The 19,448-nt window shown below is 48.7% G+C and overlaps 1 protein-coding gene across 3 annotated transcripts in view; it reads left to right on the plus strand.

Annotated features, from left to right (window-relative positions):
• The window catches only part of LOC144106244 (cell adhesion molecule Dscam1-like), a 44,150-nt gene that overhangs the window by 9,227 nt on the left and 15,475 nt on the right, over positions 1-19,448 (plus strand). For 2 of the 3 annotated variants that reach the window (XR_013308941.1, XM_077639001.1), the window contains exons 2-9: positions 6,438-6,746; positions 7,350-7,469; positions 13,490-13,657; positions 14,795-14,942; positions 15,940-16,088; positions 17,196-17,318; positions 18,562-18,726; positions 19,237-19,307. Coding sequence is in view for 2 of the 3 variants with exons in the window: in XM_077639001.1 (XP_077495127.1) it covers positions 6,438-6,746; positions 7,350-7,469; positions 13,490-13,657; positions 14,795-14,942; positions 15,940-16,088; positions 17,196-17,318; positions 18,562-18,726; positions 19,237-19,307 (1,253 nt within the window). In the remaining variant the exon portion in view is untranslated. The remainder of the gene's footprint in view (positions 1-6,437; positions 6,747-7,349; positions 7,470-13,489; positions 13,658-14,794; positions 14,943-15,939; positions 16,089-17,195; positions 17,319-18,561; positions 18,727-19,236; positions 19,308-19,448) is intronic. The other variant, XM_077639002.1, reaches the window with a different exon arrangement.

The following is a 19,448-nucleotide window of genomic DNA, read 5'->3' on the forward strand; positions in this document are numbered from 1 at the left end:
CGTGCCTCTCTTTATTTATTACCTCTCTCCCAATTCCCCAGTGCAGAGTAGCATTCCGGAGATTGATAACTCAGGCCGACCCATTTGCCTTTTTGTCTTCGTAAATAAACCCGCCGTTCAGGCCCGCAGACTTGCGCAATTTTATACTTCAACGACAGCCGTGCTGGGGACACTTTCTTCCGAAATAAACAAAAATTTTTGTAGTACATTGTGACCTTGAACTCCCGCGCCCACCTCTAGTTCAGTGAGGGCGTATTCCACCGGGATAACACAACAGTGGACCAGGAAGCTGGACCTTTCGACAACGTACTATTTGCTGTCTTGTGGTCCATGGCCTACGCGCGACTTTGTGGTGGGCGCACTTACATGTTAGGGTCGAGGGGGGGGGGGTGCACGCATTGTTAGAATGGTTTAGAACAGCGGATGCATACTGTGGTAGACGTACAGCTGAGCAGGCGATAACCTTGTGCGCATGCGCAATAGTTTAGATGTGTGTGTGTGTCCCTACCTGGCACGTGCGCATGCGTGGCAGGTGCCCAGCTGCTCCGTGGTACACGTCTACGCATCGGTGCTGTAGACGTGCCATAGCGCAAGTGTTATGCTAAAACTCTTCTGTTACGTCATCATTCGGGAGGAGAAGAATGAAAAATATGTGCCCTTTTGTTTTCCGAACTATGACGTTTCCAGGAAACTGTTTAGTTTTGCTCTGTACGCATATAGCTACGTCCAGATTATGCTAGTGATTTCATAGTTAAAGTTATCGATGCTGGCGCTTACGTTAACAACTCCAGTCGACTGGTTTTCGTAAGTGTGTTACGCATGTCGCCCAGTGTTCCCAGCCCGGTAACCCATAAGAATTCAACTTCTTTCGTAGCTTGAATTAGGGAAAGTAACTTCATTGCCCGGGTACAGCAAAGGAGTTCCAGAGCGGACGCCACGGCCGTCTCTTTGGCGATGATGACCTTTTATGGCGCGACGGCATCTGTGGCCAAAGAGCACAATGGCTGAAAGGGTTTTCCGTTTACTCACGGTGGGGTCTAAGACCGATTTTCTAAGCATTTGTCCCCAAAGAAGCCGTGCACCAGGCCAGGGGAAAGCTTGAACCCATTGTATCATCGGTGGGAGACGTCCTTTTGGTGTGTCACTGTAAAAGAGTTTTAACACAGCATTACCTCAAACTGTTACCGGCTACTGTGGGCTACTTGCAGCCTGCGCATGCATGTGCGGGATGCTAACGGGTGGCGCTAAAGCAGGTAATCATTTGTGGTAACATTATGCTAAAACTATTTTAACTCAGTGTTACCTGGAAGCGTTACTGGCTGCCGTCGGCTGCTAACCACCGGCGCTATAGCAGGTAACAGTTTGTGGTAAAATTACGCGAGAACTCTTTTAACGTAGCCGGCGCGGTGGCTTAATGGCGTCTTTCGGGCTGCTGACCCAAAAGACGCGGGTTTGATCCCGATGATAAAGGAGGCAGTGAAAGAAGGAAGAGGTGCCGTAGTGGAGGGCTCCGGAATAATTTCGACCCCCTGGGGATCTTTAACGTGCACTGACATCGCACAGCACACGGGCGCCTTAGCGTTTCGCCTCCGTCGAAACGCAGCCACCGCGGTGGGGTTCGAACCCGGATACTCCGGATCAGTAGCCGTACGCCATAACCACTGAGCCACCGCGGCGGGGCCGTCCCTCATAGCCTGGGTCACATTCGGACGTCAAACATCATAAAAAACAGAACCAAAACCCTTTTAACAGAGCGTTGGTTCAAACCAGTACCGGCTACCGGCGGCTGCTATCGGCGGGCGCTATAGCCGTGGTAAAACTACGCTAAAACTCTTTTAACACAGCGTTACCTCAGACCGTTACCGTCGGCAACTAACGGCCGGCACTACAGCAGGTAAGTTTGTGGTACCACTGTGCTAAAACTCTTGTCATGCACGCATGCTCAGGTTGGGTAACGGCAGTAGCAGTGCAGTAGTAGCAGTGTGCGTGCGCGTAGTACAAGGCTGTGCGCAGGTATCGCCTGATCGAAGCGGTAATGATATACGGCAGAGCTGCTCTATAACTCTCTAATGGCAGCCACACGGAAGACGAAAGCTGGGCGGTGAGTACTTGTAAACATCGTTTTCTCCACAAGTGGTGCGTTCTGTACAGTACAGAACATGCGGTTCGACGTTTCTTCTCCTTCAATCAGCCTCAAACAATATGGAGTTCTGGCCGTTCCTGTAGCGGCCATGCCCTCTTCGGAAAGTTCAGAGGCCTTCGACCTTTCTGAGACAACAACAAACTTCCGCCAGACGCGGGAGCAGACGGCGCAGTCAAAGCCAGCGCACAATGGGCCTTCAACGCCGCCGACCCATCAAAACGGGACTGTGTGACAAACGCGTGCGCTAAGGAAAAAACGTTCAGCGAACCAACGCTAGGGCCAGACTGCACCGATAGGAAAGACTTGTAGCTTTTATGTTTAGCTCATGAGCGCTAAAAGAATAGTAACGCATACACAAAGGCGGCTTAGTATGCATAATGCGCACGCCCGAAAAAACGCAGTTAAATTACACGTACCATACCATACCATACCATACCATACCATACCATACCATACCATACCATACCACACGAAATTCAAGAAGCCCGTGTACCGTGTGTTGTCAGTGCACGTTAAAGAACCCCTGGTGGTCGAAACTTCCGGAGCCCTCCACTACGGCGTCCCTCATAACCTAGAGTCGCGTTGGGACGTTAAACCCCAATAAACCATAAAGAATACCATACATACTATACTATACCCTCTGGAGTATCATGCCAGTCCAACAACCAGACAGACCTTTCCCGTATCATTAAAGTCTCTCCTTCTCCTTCATGCTATACCATACAATACCGTACCATATTATATCGTACCATAGCATATTATACCCTATTATACCATACCGTACCATACCACCTGCGTCTCTAGTCGATTTTAAGCTCCAGCCGCAATGCACTCAGTTCCAGAACACGCACCGCCGGGCACCACTTTCTCCCACTAACTATATAGCGTTTCTTGTCATTGCATCACAAGCGCAGGAATTACCTTACGACGCACAGGCAAGAGCGCAAAAAACTGTCATGCATCAATGTGCAGTCCATCTACAGCCCGTGGGATATTGTTCGAGATTAAATCTCAGTCAGCTTTCCGCACAAGTTGAGTCAGCATCGACAAGTGCGTCTCGTTTCGTACTCGAAACTCTCTCAATTAGCGATCGGGCGCTCTGGCGTCAAAAAGAAAAAAAAAGAAACAGGGGCGCCGAACGGTACGCGCGGAAAAAAGGCACAGCACGTGACGCGCACGAATACAAGTGCGCACCAGCGGCCGCACCAACCAAGCGGAGACACGATAACATCCCCCCCCCCCCCCCCTTCAACCTTCGCCAACACTTCCAAGCTCTTTCTCGTCTACGGCACAGAACAACAACAACAACAAAGCCACGCGCAATAAAAACAACGACACAGAAAGGTTAAAGCGAAAGCTGCAAGGTTCACGTCCAAGGCGCCGACACCTGTGCGCGTCGAGGCGTGACGGTGCGGTTAAAGCTTTCGCCAAGGAAGAGGGAGAGGAGGAAGAGGGCCGTGGCGCGCGCACGTGCGAGAACGGCCGCACGCTTTTCGAACGTGTCCGTTTTGTTTTTCGAATCGTAGTTCTGCTGCTTGGGCGTCACGCGGTATGGACGGGTGCGTCTCCATTGCATGCACGCCAAATACAGGGTTGTTCGTACTAGACGTGCTACGCCGCGGCGTTTCAAAATGTTAAGGCGGCGGCTGAAAACGATTCGTTGCTGCTGCCCCCCCCCCCCCTTCCGCCTTCTTCACAGTACGCCAGACGAGGGGGTGAAACAATCGGCGAAGCGGCCGTGACGAAATTCGTGACGGACCAGCCATACTGAATAAAAAAAAACAAAGGAAATGAACGAATGTGCATACATCTTTTTCCTGACCCTTTAGATACCTCTTCGGGCGATGGAAAACTTATGTCCCTCGCTTTGTATTTGCCGCTAAGACTAAAGGATCCTAGCTTATGACCAGGGAGGCACGTGTTTCCTTAGCATTCCAATCTTCATAGTTGTCGTGTTTTCACGGGGGCTGATTTCGTTGTTAACGCGTTGCGTCGTAAATCTGCGCTGCCCGCACGGTGCGACTCGGATCGGTGACCAGAGGCCGAAATCACGACTCTGCCTTGAAAGGCTTCTAATTTCCACCCCATTCCCTCACGGCGCTGTTCAGGTGGTGTTCACCCAGAGAGGGGAAGTTACTGCGCCCTTCCTTTCCCCAATAACCCCCTCCTCCTCCTTGTCGTCGTGGGCAATCTGCCGTGAAAGCGTGCTGTAGCGCGAGCCGCTGGTTTCCCGTGTGACCGTTCGCTTCCGGGCTCTGGCATGCCGCCCACGCTTCGTCGAATGCGGCTCACGTTTTATGTTGTCGTCTGCGTACCCGAGGACAACCTCCCAGCGGCTATGAAGCAAACGAGTGCGAGGCGACAGCTTTCGCAGCTGTTGTGTTCTCGCGTACTCACGGGCTAACCGCAGAAAGGATTGGAAGCCGTCTCCAAACGCTCCGAGCACTGGGTATCATCTTCTGCGTTGCCGCAGCAGGTTTTCCGCCAGTGTAACCACCCTGAGGCAAATTAACTCAGCTCTGGCGGCCTTGGAGTAAAGATCTCACAAGAACGTGTACGACGGGTCGATTTTATACTGATAACAAGGAGAATCAGTATGAGGGCCAACCATTTGCTGTTTGCCGCATGAGGGGAGGAGGAAGAGAAACTTCATTATTTAAGCATTTTTCTTTTTGGATATATTCAGCGGGTGGATCCCGATTTGAGGAAGTCGTTGGCCGGGGCTGCCCTCGTGGCCTGGTCGACCAGCCGCTTGAGGTGGTCGGGTTTAGAGCCGACAGGGCGACTTACCATTGGTCCATGGACTGTTTGGGGATAAGGGGAACATTAGGGTTGTTTTGGCAAGACCATACCCCGTGGCAGGACGTGACTAGGTCCTCCTCGCAGTGAAGACATTCTTTTCTGAAGTCAGTGGTCAACACTGCATGAGAAGTCATTCTTTGAAAACGGCAATAATGGTGTTTCAGCCAAGCCGTACATGTCACAAAATGACGATTGCGTCAGTGTTGCTTTCGTATGCTAAATTTACACACGCAGTCTGTTCTGCAGTCTAGTACAGTACAGTTCTTCCTTCCGTAATCCATCATGGAAGCTACTAGTGAGACTCCAGAAAGGAAAGAGGCTGATAAGTCCCTTTTAAGTTAGTAGCTCTGGTTTGCACTGCTAACACAGCGGCTTGTTTTTGTCACATTTCTGTCAGTCATCGAAGTTTTCGGAGCAGATCGCTAGTTAAGGGTGCCTGAGTAGAACACAAGTTTCTACTCCAGTTAGCCTCAGATTGAAAGGCAATCAGTCAGTATTTCATAATGTTTTATTTCGAGTAAATATATGCAGTCCTCACTCGGAAAGTTCGTAAGCTAATTCGGCAAAATTAACGCTGGTTCCTTTCTCGCGTATCTGAGGTTAGATATTGTGCCAGATACAATGACTGTGGAAATATAGACCATGACATTCAGCTAACTGGTACACCGTTACAGCAGAGTACAAGGGACGAAGTATCCACCTTGAATCGGGTGAGTGCGATCGCCGACGTGCGACTTAAAGAAAACTGTAAAAGTATGCTTATTATATATATGAACCCATTTCAGCCGATGGGTCAGCGCTTAAGGCGAGCTGCGGCTTAAAACGAAGTCGCACTGTCGACACCTGAGCGCGACCGTTCAATATTTACGGACAGAAGAAGCGCGAAAGTGCCCGTGCACGATAGTTTCTGGGCGCGTTTAAGAAATCCTACTTTGTTGAAGCCAGTCTAATCGGGATGCAGAAGCCAGACTAAAATCAATGGCAGGAATGCAGCTGCAGGCATCTTTGGGCAAACCGGTCGCGCAACCTTCAGATCATTAGCTAAATTTCTATTCTACATGTTATTTCACAAATCTAGCAAGTTGTAGTTGTTGCAAGTTAACCGTGAACGGGGATCACAAGACCACAAATGTGTACTCATTGGACAGGCCGCGAACACGGCAGTGGCTCACGCTCATAAGTCAGCAGGTGCTCACGCGATTTTGGAGCGATTACGTCACTGAGCATTCGGTCGCAAAAATCTAATCAAGTTTTATTTCGGCGGAGGACGTACTAACGTTGGCATACACTGCATGATGACCCTGATACCATATGCGCATGCGCAGCAGGTGCCCGACTGGTCTCGTTTACGCCAACCCTAGTACGTCTCCAGCATTCTAGGACTGCTACTGTTACCACAGCAACGCCGTTATCTCAAGAAAACATCTGTGAGGTAGACCTCTGGCTGTAGAAAGGGACGCGTACTGAGTCCCCCGTGTTTTCTTGTTCGCAGACCCGCCCAAGGTCCAACCTTTCCAGTTTCCGAGTCGGCCTCAGCTGGGCAAGAGACTCCGCATCACGTGCTCGGTGACCCAGGGCGACCCGCCGCTCAGGTTCTTGTGGATCAAGGACGACGTCGAGGTGAAGCCCTCGGAAGAAGGGCTGGACGATGACTTCCAGCCAGCGGTCTCCGCCGACGCCGGCCCTGAAAGCTCTGTGCTCGTCCTCAGGAAGCTGGGCGTCGACCACATCGGTAACTACACCTGCGTGGTGTCCAATGCTGCCGGCACCGACAAGTTCCAGGCATTCCTCAGGTTCCCAGGTGAGGACCTTGGCTATTGGGAGAGGGCTTTGGAGCTGGGTTGGAAACAAGAAAAAGCGCCACTCTGTCGCTTTCACCATGCTAGACTCCTTAAGAGGGAAGGGGATTTACAAACATTGTCATCCTCGCCGGCGTATTGCTGATGAAATTGCTCACGGTAACGCTATTGATCACATTGCTAGTTATTCAGGGGCAGATGGAGAACACTTCGTGAAGATTACAACGCCCCCGAACATAGTTATCATATCGCGTTACTACTCTCTTGTGTCTTTTTACCATGACATATATAGCACCAGGCTAGAAGATCATGGCTCAGTGAGAGGCCTTTCACACAGTGGGGAAGTAATTTCTCTACGCGTATAAAATGAATGCGATAACAGCCGGTGAAATTCAGGCCGAGATCGCATTCTAGAAGGTACGCAGCTTTGCAGGAAATCTGTAATCGCTAAAAGCAACCCTTCCGCACCTGCTCATATGGGGTGTGAGCAGTGATTCGTGTGAAACTACATGCTAAATGCTTTTATAGAGTTATTGCGTATCGCTTCTCCAATTCTGTTCGAGATGGCTCACGTTGGCCCTCTCTTCCCACATTTGCGTCCTCAGTGCCCCCTTTCTGGAAGACTGAACCGGAGTCCGTGGAGGCGCTGCAGGGTGAACGCGCCGTGCTTTCCTGCCATGCTGGCGGCTACCCGGAGCCGCAGATGATCTGGAAGAGGCGACACGGTGAGTCCACTGCCTTTGGCTGAGCTGCTCTAACCCTGAGTTGCTGCTGTTGTCGGCTTAGGGCAAAGGATCTGGAAGAGATGTGATGATTCCAATGTTTATGGCTGAGTTGTTGTTGCTGTTGTTGTCGGCTCAGCACCTACGCCCCATAGATGACTAGCCAAGAGGTCAGTGTCCAACGGGAAATGCATATACGACAGGCTTGGTAGACATTGTTAATGAGACAATAAATACATCTAGTAAGAGAAGCGAGCAAAGGGTGCGGTTTCAAATGTGGAACCTCTTCAGGACCGAGCAATAGAATCCCGCACTAACCCAACGGTCCTGAAAGAAACACAAACGCGGAACATTTGTTTATTCACTGTACAGTCGCATTTTCCTTCATTTTTCTCCACAACCCTTTCCACTGCTAGACTTCCTACACTTCCGCTATTGCTGTCTACCCCAATTGCTATCTAGACTTCCAGATATTGCTGGTGAATCGCATCATACACCATTAATGATAACTTTAGAAGTTTGTCGCGCAAATAGAGTCCTGCCTCTTTTTCTTCATGTGAATCCATGCGTATGTTCCGGCGCACTAATGAAGATAAATAAAGGCTAATGTCGCCAAGAATAGTCAGTCGGACATCCCAGGTAAGACGTTGAATGCGTGAATCACAGTTGAGCCGACAAAAACAAGAACGAATAGTTTAGCCGTGCAGCCTGTGTCATAAGGGAATGAATAACCCCTAGCATTAAGGCTTGACGAAACAGTAAAGATATGTTGTTGATATTGTTGGCACTTATTCCCGGAACGTCCGTCCTCTTCATCGTAGCTCCGTTTAAGAAGCGTCAACGGTATAATAATTGAGATGATGGTGATGGATGGGTTCTTCTGGCGCAAGCTCCATGCTTGGCCATAAAGCGCCCATTACGTAACGGCTATTCAAGAAACATTCCATTCCTCCAAATCTTCACAGGTAAAATGAAATGTGAAAGAGAAGGGAGCTGATATATTCAATAGCAGGCTACTCGAGATCAATCGAAAGAAGAATACAGCAGAACAACAAACAAAACATGCTTCCGTCATCTCTTTGAACAAACGCTTAGGACTCTTTGCGCACAGAACTCACACGGAATGTCACGAAGCGGCTGCCCGTTTGATCTACAATCGCCCTCAGCGATGTTGTCAACAACAAGGAGTGCACCTTTTAACCTTTTAGCTTCAACATTTCCTTTGGATTGTGCACCTGTGACCTCTTTTCCTCTGTTAGGAATGTGAGAGGCATTGTGTTGAAATGCCGCCAGCAGCAAAGCCGCAACGTGTGACTGCGGCGTGTGCGGACTTCGCGACGCCAGTACCTTTTAGTGACGCGTGCACCAAGTCGCCGATATATAAGGGACGCTGCGAAAGTTCTGAAATGCAAAAAAAAGTGAAGTATCCCAAAGCAGCTCATTTTCTGAGAACACTCGCCACGACATTCAGTGCTCTTTTGGATCCCTGTAAACTATTTCTGAACTCTTTCCACTAATTTACGTGAAGCGCTTCAAGCTCACCCTCTCTAGTTCGAGCATATTATTCAGAGCTTATTAACACCGGACAGCACACGAGATAATCTTAAAGTGTAATGAGTACGCTGACGGAGGAACCGACACACATCGCACAGAGGGAAAGTCAGAATGTAACCGTATGATACGTTTCGTGCATTTAGTTAGCCCGTTTAGCTGGCTTTGCAGCTAACATCAACTACTTAAGAGCCGTTAAACATAAAGAATATATACATTATTCATTTTGGCTCCCCTCGGCCCTCGTAAGTCATCGCATGCTCCCCCCCCTCCCCCCCCCTTTTTTTTTCCGAGCATTCTCGTTGGCATATCTTCGACTGAATTACATCGAAGCGGAAAGAATCCTTACGTTATGTCCATTTCTTCGGAGTTTCGGGGGGTGGAACCTGCGTCTGAATAAGGTACGGAGTCGGTGGCGGAGTAGGAGCCTTCAGCGGCAGAAGTGGGCATCACGTCAAGTCCCATTTAAAAAGCGCTTGAGTAGTGCTTCGATGAGGAAAGAAAAGAAGAAGAGAAAGACATGAAACGAAGACACAAGGAGAAGAAGAAAAGATTAACGAACGTGAAGAGTGTGCTTGAAGGCACTCCCTTCGTCCCGTGTCAGGTTTCCTTGTACTTGGCACGCCGAGAGTCGGCATGCGCGGTGTCGCTGAAGCCACACCCAGTTCCGCGCGTGCGGGTGCTTTCGGTCCCTTTGGTGCCATCTTTCGACCGCTTGCGTTACGCGGGCGCTCTTGAAGCGCTGCACTTCTTTGTAAGAAGACGAACCCTTCGTCGTTAGTTCGGCCTTGGCCATCCTGTATGCATGCCCCAGCAGGAGTTAACACACGCCGGACACGCAAACCGATTTGACAGGTGGAATCCTCTGACGCCGTACTTCAATAGCATCTACCGGTATGGTGTATGCGTTAAGGAATGCTAGCGAACAAAAGAAAGTCATGGCCTTGAGCAGAAAATAAAGCTGACCACGCAGGGTTCTGCGAAGGGATAACAAAGCGAAAAGGAGTGGCTTTTCCTGTTTTCTATTTCCTGCTTTCGAGAGTTAGTTTCTGCTTGCCTTCTGTCGTTCATTTTGAAGAAGAGAGATGAAGCTGTGGAGCCTGTACCTGTAGAAAGAAGCGAAATGACCGACAGAGCAACAGGTTAAACGTGATTGATTGCATTGCAACATAACTTTGTGGATCATGGTATTGCCCTAGGTTGAGCAATGCGTGGAAACAGTTGCACAACTAAGGCGGGATTCCGTTGGGAGCGTGTCGTACCATATTAGTTTACGCAACTTCCTGCGCACGGTCTGCTTTCGTTCGCCATTATCCGTTCCTGCCTGGCCTCGGCTGTTGCCCAGATGTTTGTAATTCGGTGAGATTATGATCAGGGCCGCTCGGAAGTCCGTGCATTTAGCACGGACGACTTTGGCTGGTGCAGGGGATGAAGGAGTTTGTCGTCTCGAGAACTGCGGCACGAGCGTTTGCGCCACAAGTGGCCAAGAATCACGCATGAGAGCGTACTTTATTCACTGAATTTCGAAGAAAGAAAGCTTGACTGGGCTTTGAATGTGCCCTGGATCGACGATGGCCTAACATTTACCTATACTCAGTGCATGCAGGCAGGTGCAGTGACACGATATATCGTGACAGCAGATGACACCTCAAGGTAGTGCAGTAATTATAATTAAATAAGTATCCATGCACCGAGGGTTTACCGAGTCGGTTTGTTCTCGTGGGAACCAGCAGACCAGTCGGCTACTGAAACATGCAGAGGCTAGAGGATAAGGAACAGTGAATTTTATCTCATAGCATTTAAAAGGCTTAGCAATTTTATGGAAGCGGCGTCAGCTCATCGCAGGCATAATTCACAAAGCAGTTCCCAGGCACAGGCAAAAAAACTTGACGGGACGCTTGAGCCCCATTTTAAGGGTATGTCGCGATAGGTTTAATGGGCCCTTCGGCGGCCTGGGGTCCTCTGTGTATCACTTAGCGGACACAGTCATTCTATAATTTACATTTATAAAGAGCGGGGAGTCCTCATACCACTCCTGGTGCAATGCTGCAGCGGTTAAGCGATGCGCCACTGCCTCAGCAGCTGGCTGTTCAAACACAGCCACACAGGTGGGGCTTGTGGGGCCCATGACCAGCCATTAATTTAACTACCACCTGATATGGTGTGCAGTTTGCTGGCAATCCGATGGGCAGGTTGCTACCTGTCTTTGTGGGCAAGTTGTGATGACGTCACAAGATCAAGTGATCTAGGTGGCAGGTGAGCCATCTGCTGGGTTTGCTTCTCTGGGGATTTTTCGCCCAGGCCGACGACGCCGAGTATTCCGCTGAACGGGCGCCCGTCCTCTCTATTGCCTGTTCTCGTCCTTGTTTCCTTGCGCCTGTCCTTGCGCGTCCTTGTTTCCTTGAACCTGTATCTGCACCAGCTAGCGCTAATCAGTCTTGCTGGACCCTTGACAATTTCACGTTTAAGTGGCTGGCGATTGACCGGTGTCTTGGCTGCACGAGATATCGCTCTGTCTATCGACTACTGGCTAATACATATGTACTGACCAATCATGTATTCTTTTTAGCCGCCACCGGCTTTGTGAATCATCCCACAAATTTTCATACCTGCTCTGTATAGGTCCCAAACAACTAAGCGACTGTGGCCGTCCTCTTGCAAACAAATAGATGAACATCTGCACTTAGCACCCTAGAGCCAAAAGCGCTCAAGTCAAGCAATTTCGGATCAAAATTTTGAAAAATTCGGATATTGTAAAATAAGTTTACGGTCATATTGAAGGTACTGGTCCATTCTTCCGATACGTAGCAAAATCTTTCTTTTAAAGTTTTTCCATCGGTCGCATCTAACAGTTAAGACTGCCATAGAAAACCAATGGGGAACGCTTTTACGTTAAGAAAAACGTTAACAGAAAATAAAAAATTCAAGACTGCCGTCGGGAGATCTGCAGATATGTTGATTGTTACAGTGAAATGTTACATTATATAAAAAATATATTACATTATATGAAAAAATTGCGTTCATAACCTGGTTCCCGGTTCAAAAACGCTTTTGTCCATAATTGCTGGGTATGCATGACCACCTGCTCTTTCATACGGACTCCACGAGCTCTTCATGCCAATTATGCCCGCTTACCAACCTGCCTTTGTTTTTTCTTTAGGGCCAATTACGAAGGGCTAATGTGGTCTATCCCGTATGTGCGCGCATCTTCGCCCTGCTCTTTAACTCAACCCTCCGTCTTGTCTTCCACCCGACCCCCATCTTCTCTTTGTTAACCCTTCTCCGCCGGGCGACATCTGAGCTGCGTGGGAAGACTCCGCGCCGCTCCCCTTGTCTGTATACACGTGTCCGATGATGACAACGCGATGGGCTCCTCCTCGAGAAGGCGCTGTCCTTGAGAGAGAGAGAGAGATAGAAAAAAAAAAAGTTGGCTGACGCCGCCGTGGCCACCGCGTTGCGCAGCCGCTCGGTTTAAAAATGACGGGGCCGCTAATACAACCGCCATAGACATCATGCAGCGTGTACGTGTTACGTCGTCCCGAAGCGCGTTTGCCTTCTATAATTGTGCATTGCGAAATGCTTCCGAGCCCATGTTTTTCGCGCGCTCGTTTGCAGAGTGGTCTTTTATGGCGCGGTCCGAAGTCGCGCGGCGGCCGCGTCGTTTTTCCTGGTTAACCCGGGCGTGTGTTCCCACGCGTTCGGTTGGGTGTTGTTCGTCTTCCGTTTCACGATCACTCAGAGGGAAATGGATGATACTTGTACTCTGTGCTGTCATTTAGCCTTAACGTTTTTTTGCGTTTTGTTTGTTTTCGGCTCTGGGTCGTAAGAGTTGGGCTCTGTGCTAGTTGCTCTTATCAGTCATTAAGGCAGTTCTTAAAATAATGTCCAGAGCCACACTCATATACTTCCTCGTGGTTAGAAAACGCGGTTTACAACAGTTTCCAAGACTTTGTTGCGCTCCTTTTACAGAGTATTATCAGTGCGATATTATGAGAGGAGTGGTTAAATGCAAGTCTGAAAACATGCATCCATATGTTCCTGCTTATGCTGTATCAGCTAAAACATTTATTAGATCTTCTTACCTTCCTGTGGTACAATATTATGAGAGAAGCGATTGCATAGGCGTTCGCAAACAAGCGTGGATATTCTCCTGGTTATACATCTACAACATTTTACAAAACTTCGTTACGTTGACCGCGGCGGCTGGGTTTTTATGGAGGCGAAACGCTAAGGCGCCCCGTGTGCTGTGCCATGTCAGTGCACGTTAAAGATCCCCAGGTGGTCGAAATCATTCCGGAGCCCTCCACTACGGCACCTCTTTGTTCCTTTCTTCTTTCACTCCCTCCTTTATTCCTTCCCTTACGGCGCGGTTCAGGTGTCCAACGATATATGAGAGAGATACTGCGCCATTTCCTTTCCACCAAAAACCAATTATTATTATTATTACCCTTGCGCTCTCCCACCGCTCGCAGCAGATGGCGCTGAGCGCGCCGTGGTGAAGAGTGAGCGCGTTCGCGTCACCGAGAACGGCTCGCTGCAGCTGGACCCGGTGCTGCCCTCGGACCGAGGCTGGTACGTGTGCCAGGCGCACAACGGGGTTCCGCCTGACGTCCACCGGCCGGTGGCGCTCAAGGTGAGAGGTGAGTGCGGGGGAGGGGATTACGTGCGTGCATTGTTTGTACCGAACATTGTTGCAGGATGAGAAAATAATTAGACACAGATCCTAGTCGAAATCAAGAGGAAGAAATGGGCTTGGGCAGGGCATACAATGCGGAGGCAAGATAGCCGCTGGTCCTTAAGGGTAACGGAGTGGGTTCCAAGGGAAGGCAAGCGTAGCAGAGGGCGGCATAAAGTTAGGTGGGCGGATGAGATTAAGAAGTTTGCAGGAATATAGGGTGGATTCAGCTGGAAAAGGACAGGATTAATTGGAGAGACATGGGAGAGGCCTTTGTCCTGCAGCGGGCGTAATCAGGCTGATGATGATGATGCCGCAACACCTAAATGCATCACTGAAAGGCGAACTCACAGGTGGATGAGTAAGGGAAAAAAGAAATTCGCCGCTGAGAACTGGACATGAGCGAAGTTAGAAAGAACTCTGGTATGTGATAGAGAGAGATAGAAGGAAATGTGGTGGGTTAACCTGGGTGGTCACCATACACGTGAGGAGGGGTATGAAGTGAGTTCAGTTCGTTGTGCTGATGGGGCGTTGTCTATGTTGTGCGTAGTGGCTGGTTTCTCGGACGTCTACAGTCCATGTATAGACCGGCGCTCAGAACTGGGGCTCTTCAATATTTGAGCAGTGCATGGTGGTGTTCCTAGCTGACAAATGTTGAGGCTAGGATTTGGTGGCTATGAAGTGTGACAGCGCATGTGAATCTTTACACGATGCTGCATAGACAGCCCATGCTGTGGTGCTCTCTCCTTTCTCGAGATCATGCTAAAAATTGGTTACAATTGTTGTGTTACGGAATTTATTTTTGTATATGAAGTCAGTGATGCATTTGCTTCTTTATCGTGTACACGTAACGCGCTTTATATATAGGGTTGCTACAAGATGAGTGAATTGCCAGTTCAAATGAACGATTTTTTTTTGTATATGCCTTCAGATGCCTAGGATTAGGGCCATGTATGATGTTCAGAGGGAAGTTAAATTTTAATCTGTCAAGTAGGCTGTTCAGATCTATATCCGTAAAGGCATAATCGCACATAAGTATACTCATACCTCAAATAAAATCTCTTAATCTTTCCCATTTTGTTTTTTTCCTTCTCAATTCCAGCGCCGCCCACGATCAATGTGAATGCGAAGACAATCACAGTTCGGCGAGGGGAGACTGCCACGCTAGTCTGCAACGTCACGGGCGACCAGCCAGTCACGGTCACTTGGACGAGGAATGAAAAGAGCGATCCCCTCATCGAAACAGTCGGGTGCGAAGCAACGAACACATCTCTCTAGCAGGCTTTTCAAGATGGTTCTTGATGTATCAGCGGACAGAATGTTGAGGACAGCAACAATTCAGGATTGGGCAGTGACACCTATGTCCCGACGCTGGCATGTTACTCTGAGCATGAGTAATATGAGAGTTTGACATTTGTGTTGAGGCTGAATAAATTAATAATTCTTGCCACATTCTGTTACTAATATCCACGAGGTAAACTATCGTCCCCTCATGTAATTCCTCATAGCTGGAACCTTACAGGTGTACGTATTTTTCAATTAATGAAAATAAATAAAATCGAGGCTTGCTTCATTTTTCGAATATTTGCAAAAAATGTGAAACAGAGTGTGCACAGCACTCTAGCACTAAAGCTTCAAGTCTTGGAATAAAAGTTCTTAGCATGCGGGTACCGTTTTATAACGCGAGATTTAGCGACAGCTGCTTCGGGATGTCGAAAATAATATTGTTTATTCACTGTTATTTGTCTCGTTTTCTGAGTTCATGTGACGTCGGTATGCCGTCACTGGTGACGCCACTGTGCTCAAACCACTCCGCGTGGCGCGCTGTTACGCCGACGCCGCGTGACTGGGAACCGTGCGCTTAACAGCTCTCGCTGTCAAACTCATTTGCCTGCAAACTGACGAAGACTGGGCAAGTAAAAATTCGTTGAAGGCACTTAGACATCTCTTAACTGCGGGAAGGCCAAAGCCATTTACTCGTTTTTGAGCAATTTTTAACAAAATTATATATCACGTGACCTTAAAACATCGCAAGGTCACGTGACCTAGGTGGCGATGTAACGGACGGACGGACGGTCACCGCGAGTATGAGTCATTAAAGGCTATCGCCTTAAAAAGTATACGTGAGATTAATAAGGCGTTGAAACCGATTGCACAGTACTATTGGCTCCCAGCAGGATATAGTGTCTTATGAGATGGTGTAAACGGAATCTTACAGAACAATGGTGCCATCTCATGCACCCGCAGGCGAGAGATCTACCGTGTTCCCTCGGACGAGTGGTTGGCCTCCACCCTGGTGCTCAAGGAGGTGGACAGCCTGGCCGCCGCCTCGTACACCTGCACGGCCGTCAACCAACACGGCGCCGACAGGGCAGTGTTTGCCGTTAACGTGCTCTGTACGTCTGCCGCGCACGCCGGCATTGTATCATGCTTCTAATTTATCCCTGTAATGTCCAGGCATTGAAAACGACGGGTGAAAGCTATGAACATCCATGGTTTAATCAATAATGTACCTGTGTTCTCAGAAAAGTTAAGGAAAATATTACAGCATTATTAAATCGGGGTATTTATTAAACCCGCCGCGGTGGATCAGTGGTTAGGGCGCTCAGCTACTGATCCGGAGTTCCCGGGTTCGAACTCGACCGCGGCGGCTGCGTTTTTATGGAGGAAAAACGCTAAGGCGCCCGTGTGCTGTGCGATGTCGGTGCACGTTAAAGATCCCCAGGTGGTCGAAATTATTCCGGAGCCCTCCACTACGGCACATCTTTCTTCCTTTCTTCTTTCACTCCCTCCTTTATCTCTTCCCTTACGGCGCGGTTCAGGTGTCCAAAGATATATGAGACAAATACTGCGCCATTTCCTTTTCCCCAAAACCAATTATTATTATTAATATTATTATTATTAATATTATTATTATTATTACTATTATTATTTATTAAATCTAGCCAACCAGTATTCTGCGGTTTAGGCGCCACGAATTTGAGTGGAGCGGAGAGAAAATTCTTAAAATCAATATTCTCAGGCATAAATGCGTTTTTTCCCCCGGATAAACGTCAACATAGCCAGAAGGAGACAGTCAGTCAGTTTTTACTCAGAACAATAAATGGATGGCGTTCTTCTCAGTGTCTCTTGATGGAAGACGGGGCTTTCAACCTTGAGTGAAAGGAAGAACGAACAGACAGCGTAGGCACGAAACGAAAGAATATGGGAGAGACAAGTGAAAACACAAGCGCTTCGCTACTTTTCTCCCGTATTCTTACGGTTCACCAATGCGCTGCTCGCTCTCTTCTTCTTGTTGTGCACCAACCAGCCGAAATTTGCACGTTGCTAAGTGAAATGTCTTCGACATGTGTTTGAACATCATCAAGCACCTGCGTTTATTAAAAACTAACCTGTCGGATTCTATGCTAAGACAAACGGGAAGTTCAAAGGAAGTGAGAGGACTCTCAAACAGATCTCATGGGGTGTAAGTTCTCATTTTATTTCCCCCCCTCAAACTGCAGTTCCACCTCCGGCTCCGCACAACTTCAAGACCACCGAAATAGGCACCCGGTTCGCGCACGTAGAGTGGTCTCATTCGAGCACCAACGTGACGCGATACATCGTCCGCCACTGGAAGCTCACAGGTGACTTGACAACCTCAGTGTCTCCATGGAAATAAATATCTTAAAAACACAGTGAGTGTAACATAAAGTTGACCTATGTTGAGTCATAACGGCGTTCTAAAGACAAATGGTCAACATTCGCGGGTTAACTTTTGCTGAAATCGAGCTATTATAAGCTTGAAAAGACGCAATAATCAAAGACTAGTGTCGTCGCTACGTGCCGTTTTCATAAACTGCATTGCCTGCGATTGCATTTTAACGCGACAGCGTTAAAGGCCCCGTTACCCAGAGAATCCGGCGTCGGCGTTTGCGGCGTTGTGAGCGAAAGATAGGGTGGCGCAGGGTGGCCCAGGTGGCCGCCCGCCGGAAAAGCAACTTAGGTGGGCCACCTAGGTCACGTGACCTTGTGGCGTCATCAAAACCTGCCCACCGCAGACTGTAAGCAAAGTGACCACTGTGGCAGGTGGCAGTTAAATTAATGATTGAATGTGAGGTTGTTCGGGAAGGAACAACTTGGGTCGCACAAGACCCACCGGTGGCAGCACCCGCCATTGCAGGGCAGTGGCGCATCTCTTATCCGCTGCATCATTGCGGAAGACGTGGTTGATGACCACCAATTTCGCCTATGTGGGCACTAACTCATTAACGCTAACGCGTCGTACACTTAAGGCGGAGCTTAAGTGCCTCCTTTAATTTCTTTCGTGCTAATGTTTGAGACTAGGTCACACGGCCCCTCGATGCCCTATATGCCCTCGGCGCTGTATAAGCCATATACGTCATCATAAACGTCAAGTGCTTGAATCGAATGGCGCGGAAATCAATTTTATTTAGTCATGTACGCAAAGCGGAGCCCGTGGTGATGACGAGACAGGAAAGGTACATTTCAAAACAAAACAAAAAAGAAGCAAATAATTGAGACTTCAACTTCGATTTTCTCAGCGTTAAATACGCCTTTTTTATTTTCTTGAAATTAAACAGCGCTGCATACTTAAACGAATGCGCAGAAAGACATGACAGGACATGTACAGGACGCGGACATGACTGTGTATTCGTTTAAATATGTAACGCCGTTTAATTTCAAAAGAAGAAAATGGATCACCAACTAGCCTCGCAACGTGTTTTGTTAAATACGCCTATCTGTTTCGAACAAAAATCTAACAGGGCCACAGAAAGCCGAGCTGCCGAACTTAACGAAATCGGAAACTATAATGTACTTGTCCTCTCCCCGTTCCTCTAACCCGTGTCGAATTGGGGCACCGTGCAGGCGTGGACAAGGTTCTGTACGAGCAGACCGTTCCCGGAGCGTTCCACTCGGCCCTGCTGATGAACCTTCGGCCCGGTTCGCAGTACAAGGCGTTCGTGGTGGCCGAGAACGCCGTGGGACAGAGCCCGCAGTCGAACGCCGCCATCTTTCACACGGCCGAGGAAGGTATGCGCGCCCGGCAAGTCTTGCACCGCCGTCCTTCTGACCTGTGCCTCGCAAAACTCTCCGACTGCACGCGACACGCTACGTACCATCTCTTGCCCCAAATTCTCTGTGTCTGCCGTCATCTTGCTATCTTACGCCGGTCAGGACTGATAGGTTCTGCCGCTTGCAGAGCTGTACTCTCTACATGAAAGTAATAAACTATATGAAGAAAACTGGGGCTAGTTGACATTTGATTAAGGGCAATTTATAAACTGCTAACAGACGAACGTAGGCGGAGAGTATTAGGCTGTTTAACATATCCTTGAGGTTCACTACATCATCTCGGTATAAAAACACATCAAAGATAAGGACAGACTCTGCAGCATGATTTTCATTAAGGCCTGGTTTCATCTTACACCGATTTTCATCCTGCAGCATTCCTTCTCCTTCCTACCGCTTGCACTTTCTTAACGGTCGTTTTATACTTTTCAGTCTTGTGCAGTCCTTGCTTAACTGTCGAATTTCTTTCAGCCCCTGAGGCATCTCCTACCGACGTTGACTGCGAGCCCGTGAACGCTTCGAGCATTGAGCTTTCGTGGAAGGTAAGCTGCTGCTGCCACCGCTTTAGCCATTTATATACGGTTGTGTTCGCTAGAAGGTCCAGTTTCGAGTTATGTTCTATGTACCGCAACCATTGAAGGATATGCGCGATAATGGTCATGCACATTCTCCGCCGCTGTATG

This window comes from Amblyomma americanum, chromosome 10, assembly GCF_052857255.1.
Source record: "Amblyomma americanum isolate KBUSLIRL-KWMA chromosome 10, ASM5285725v1, whole genome shotgun sequence".
In the NCBI taxonomy this organism is placed as follows: domain Eukaryota; kingdom Metazoa; phylum Arthropoda; class Arachnida; order Ixodida; family Ixodidae; genus Amblyomma; species Amblyomma americanum.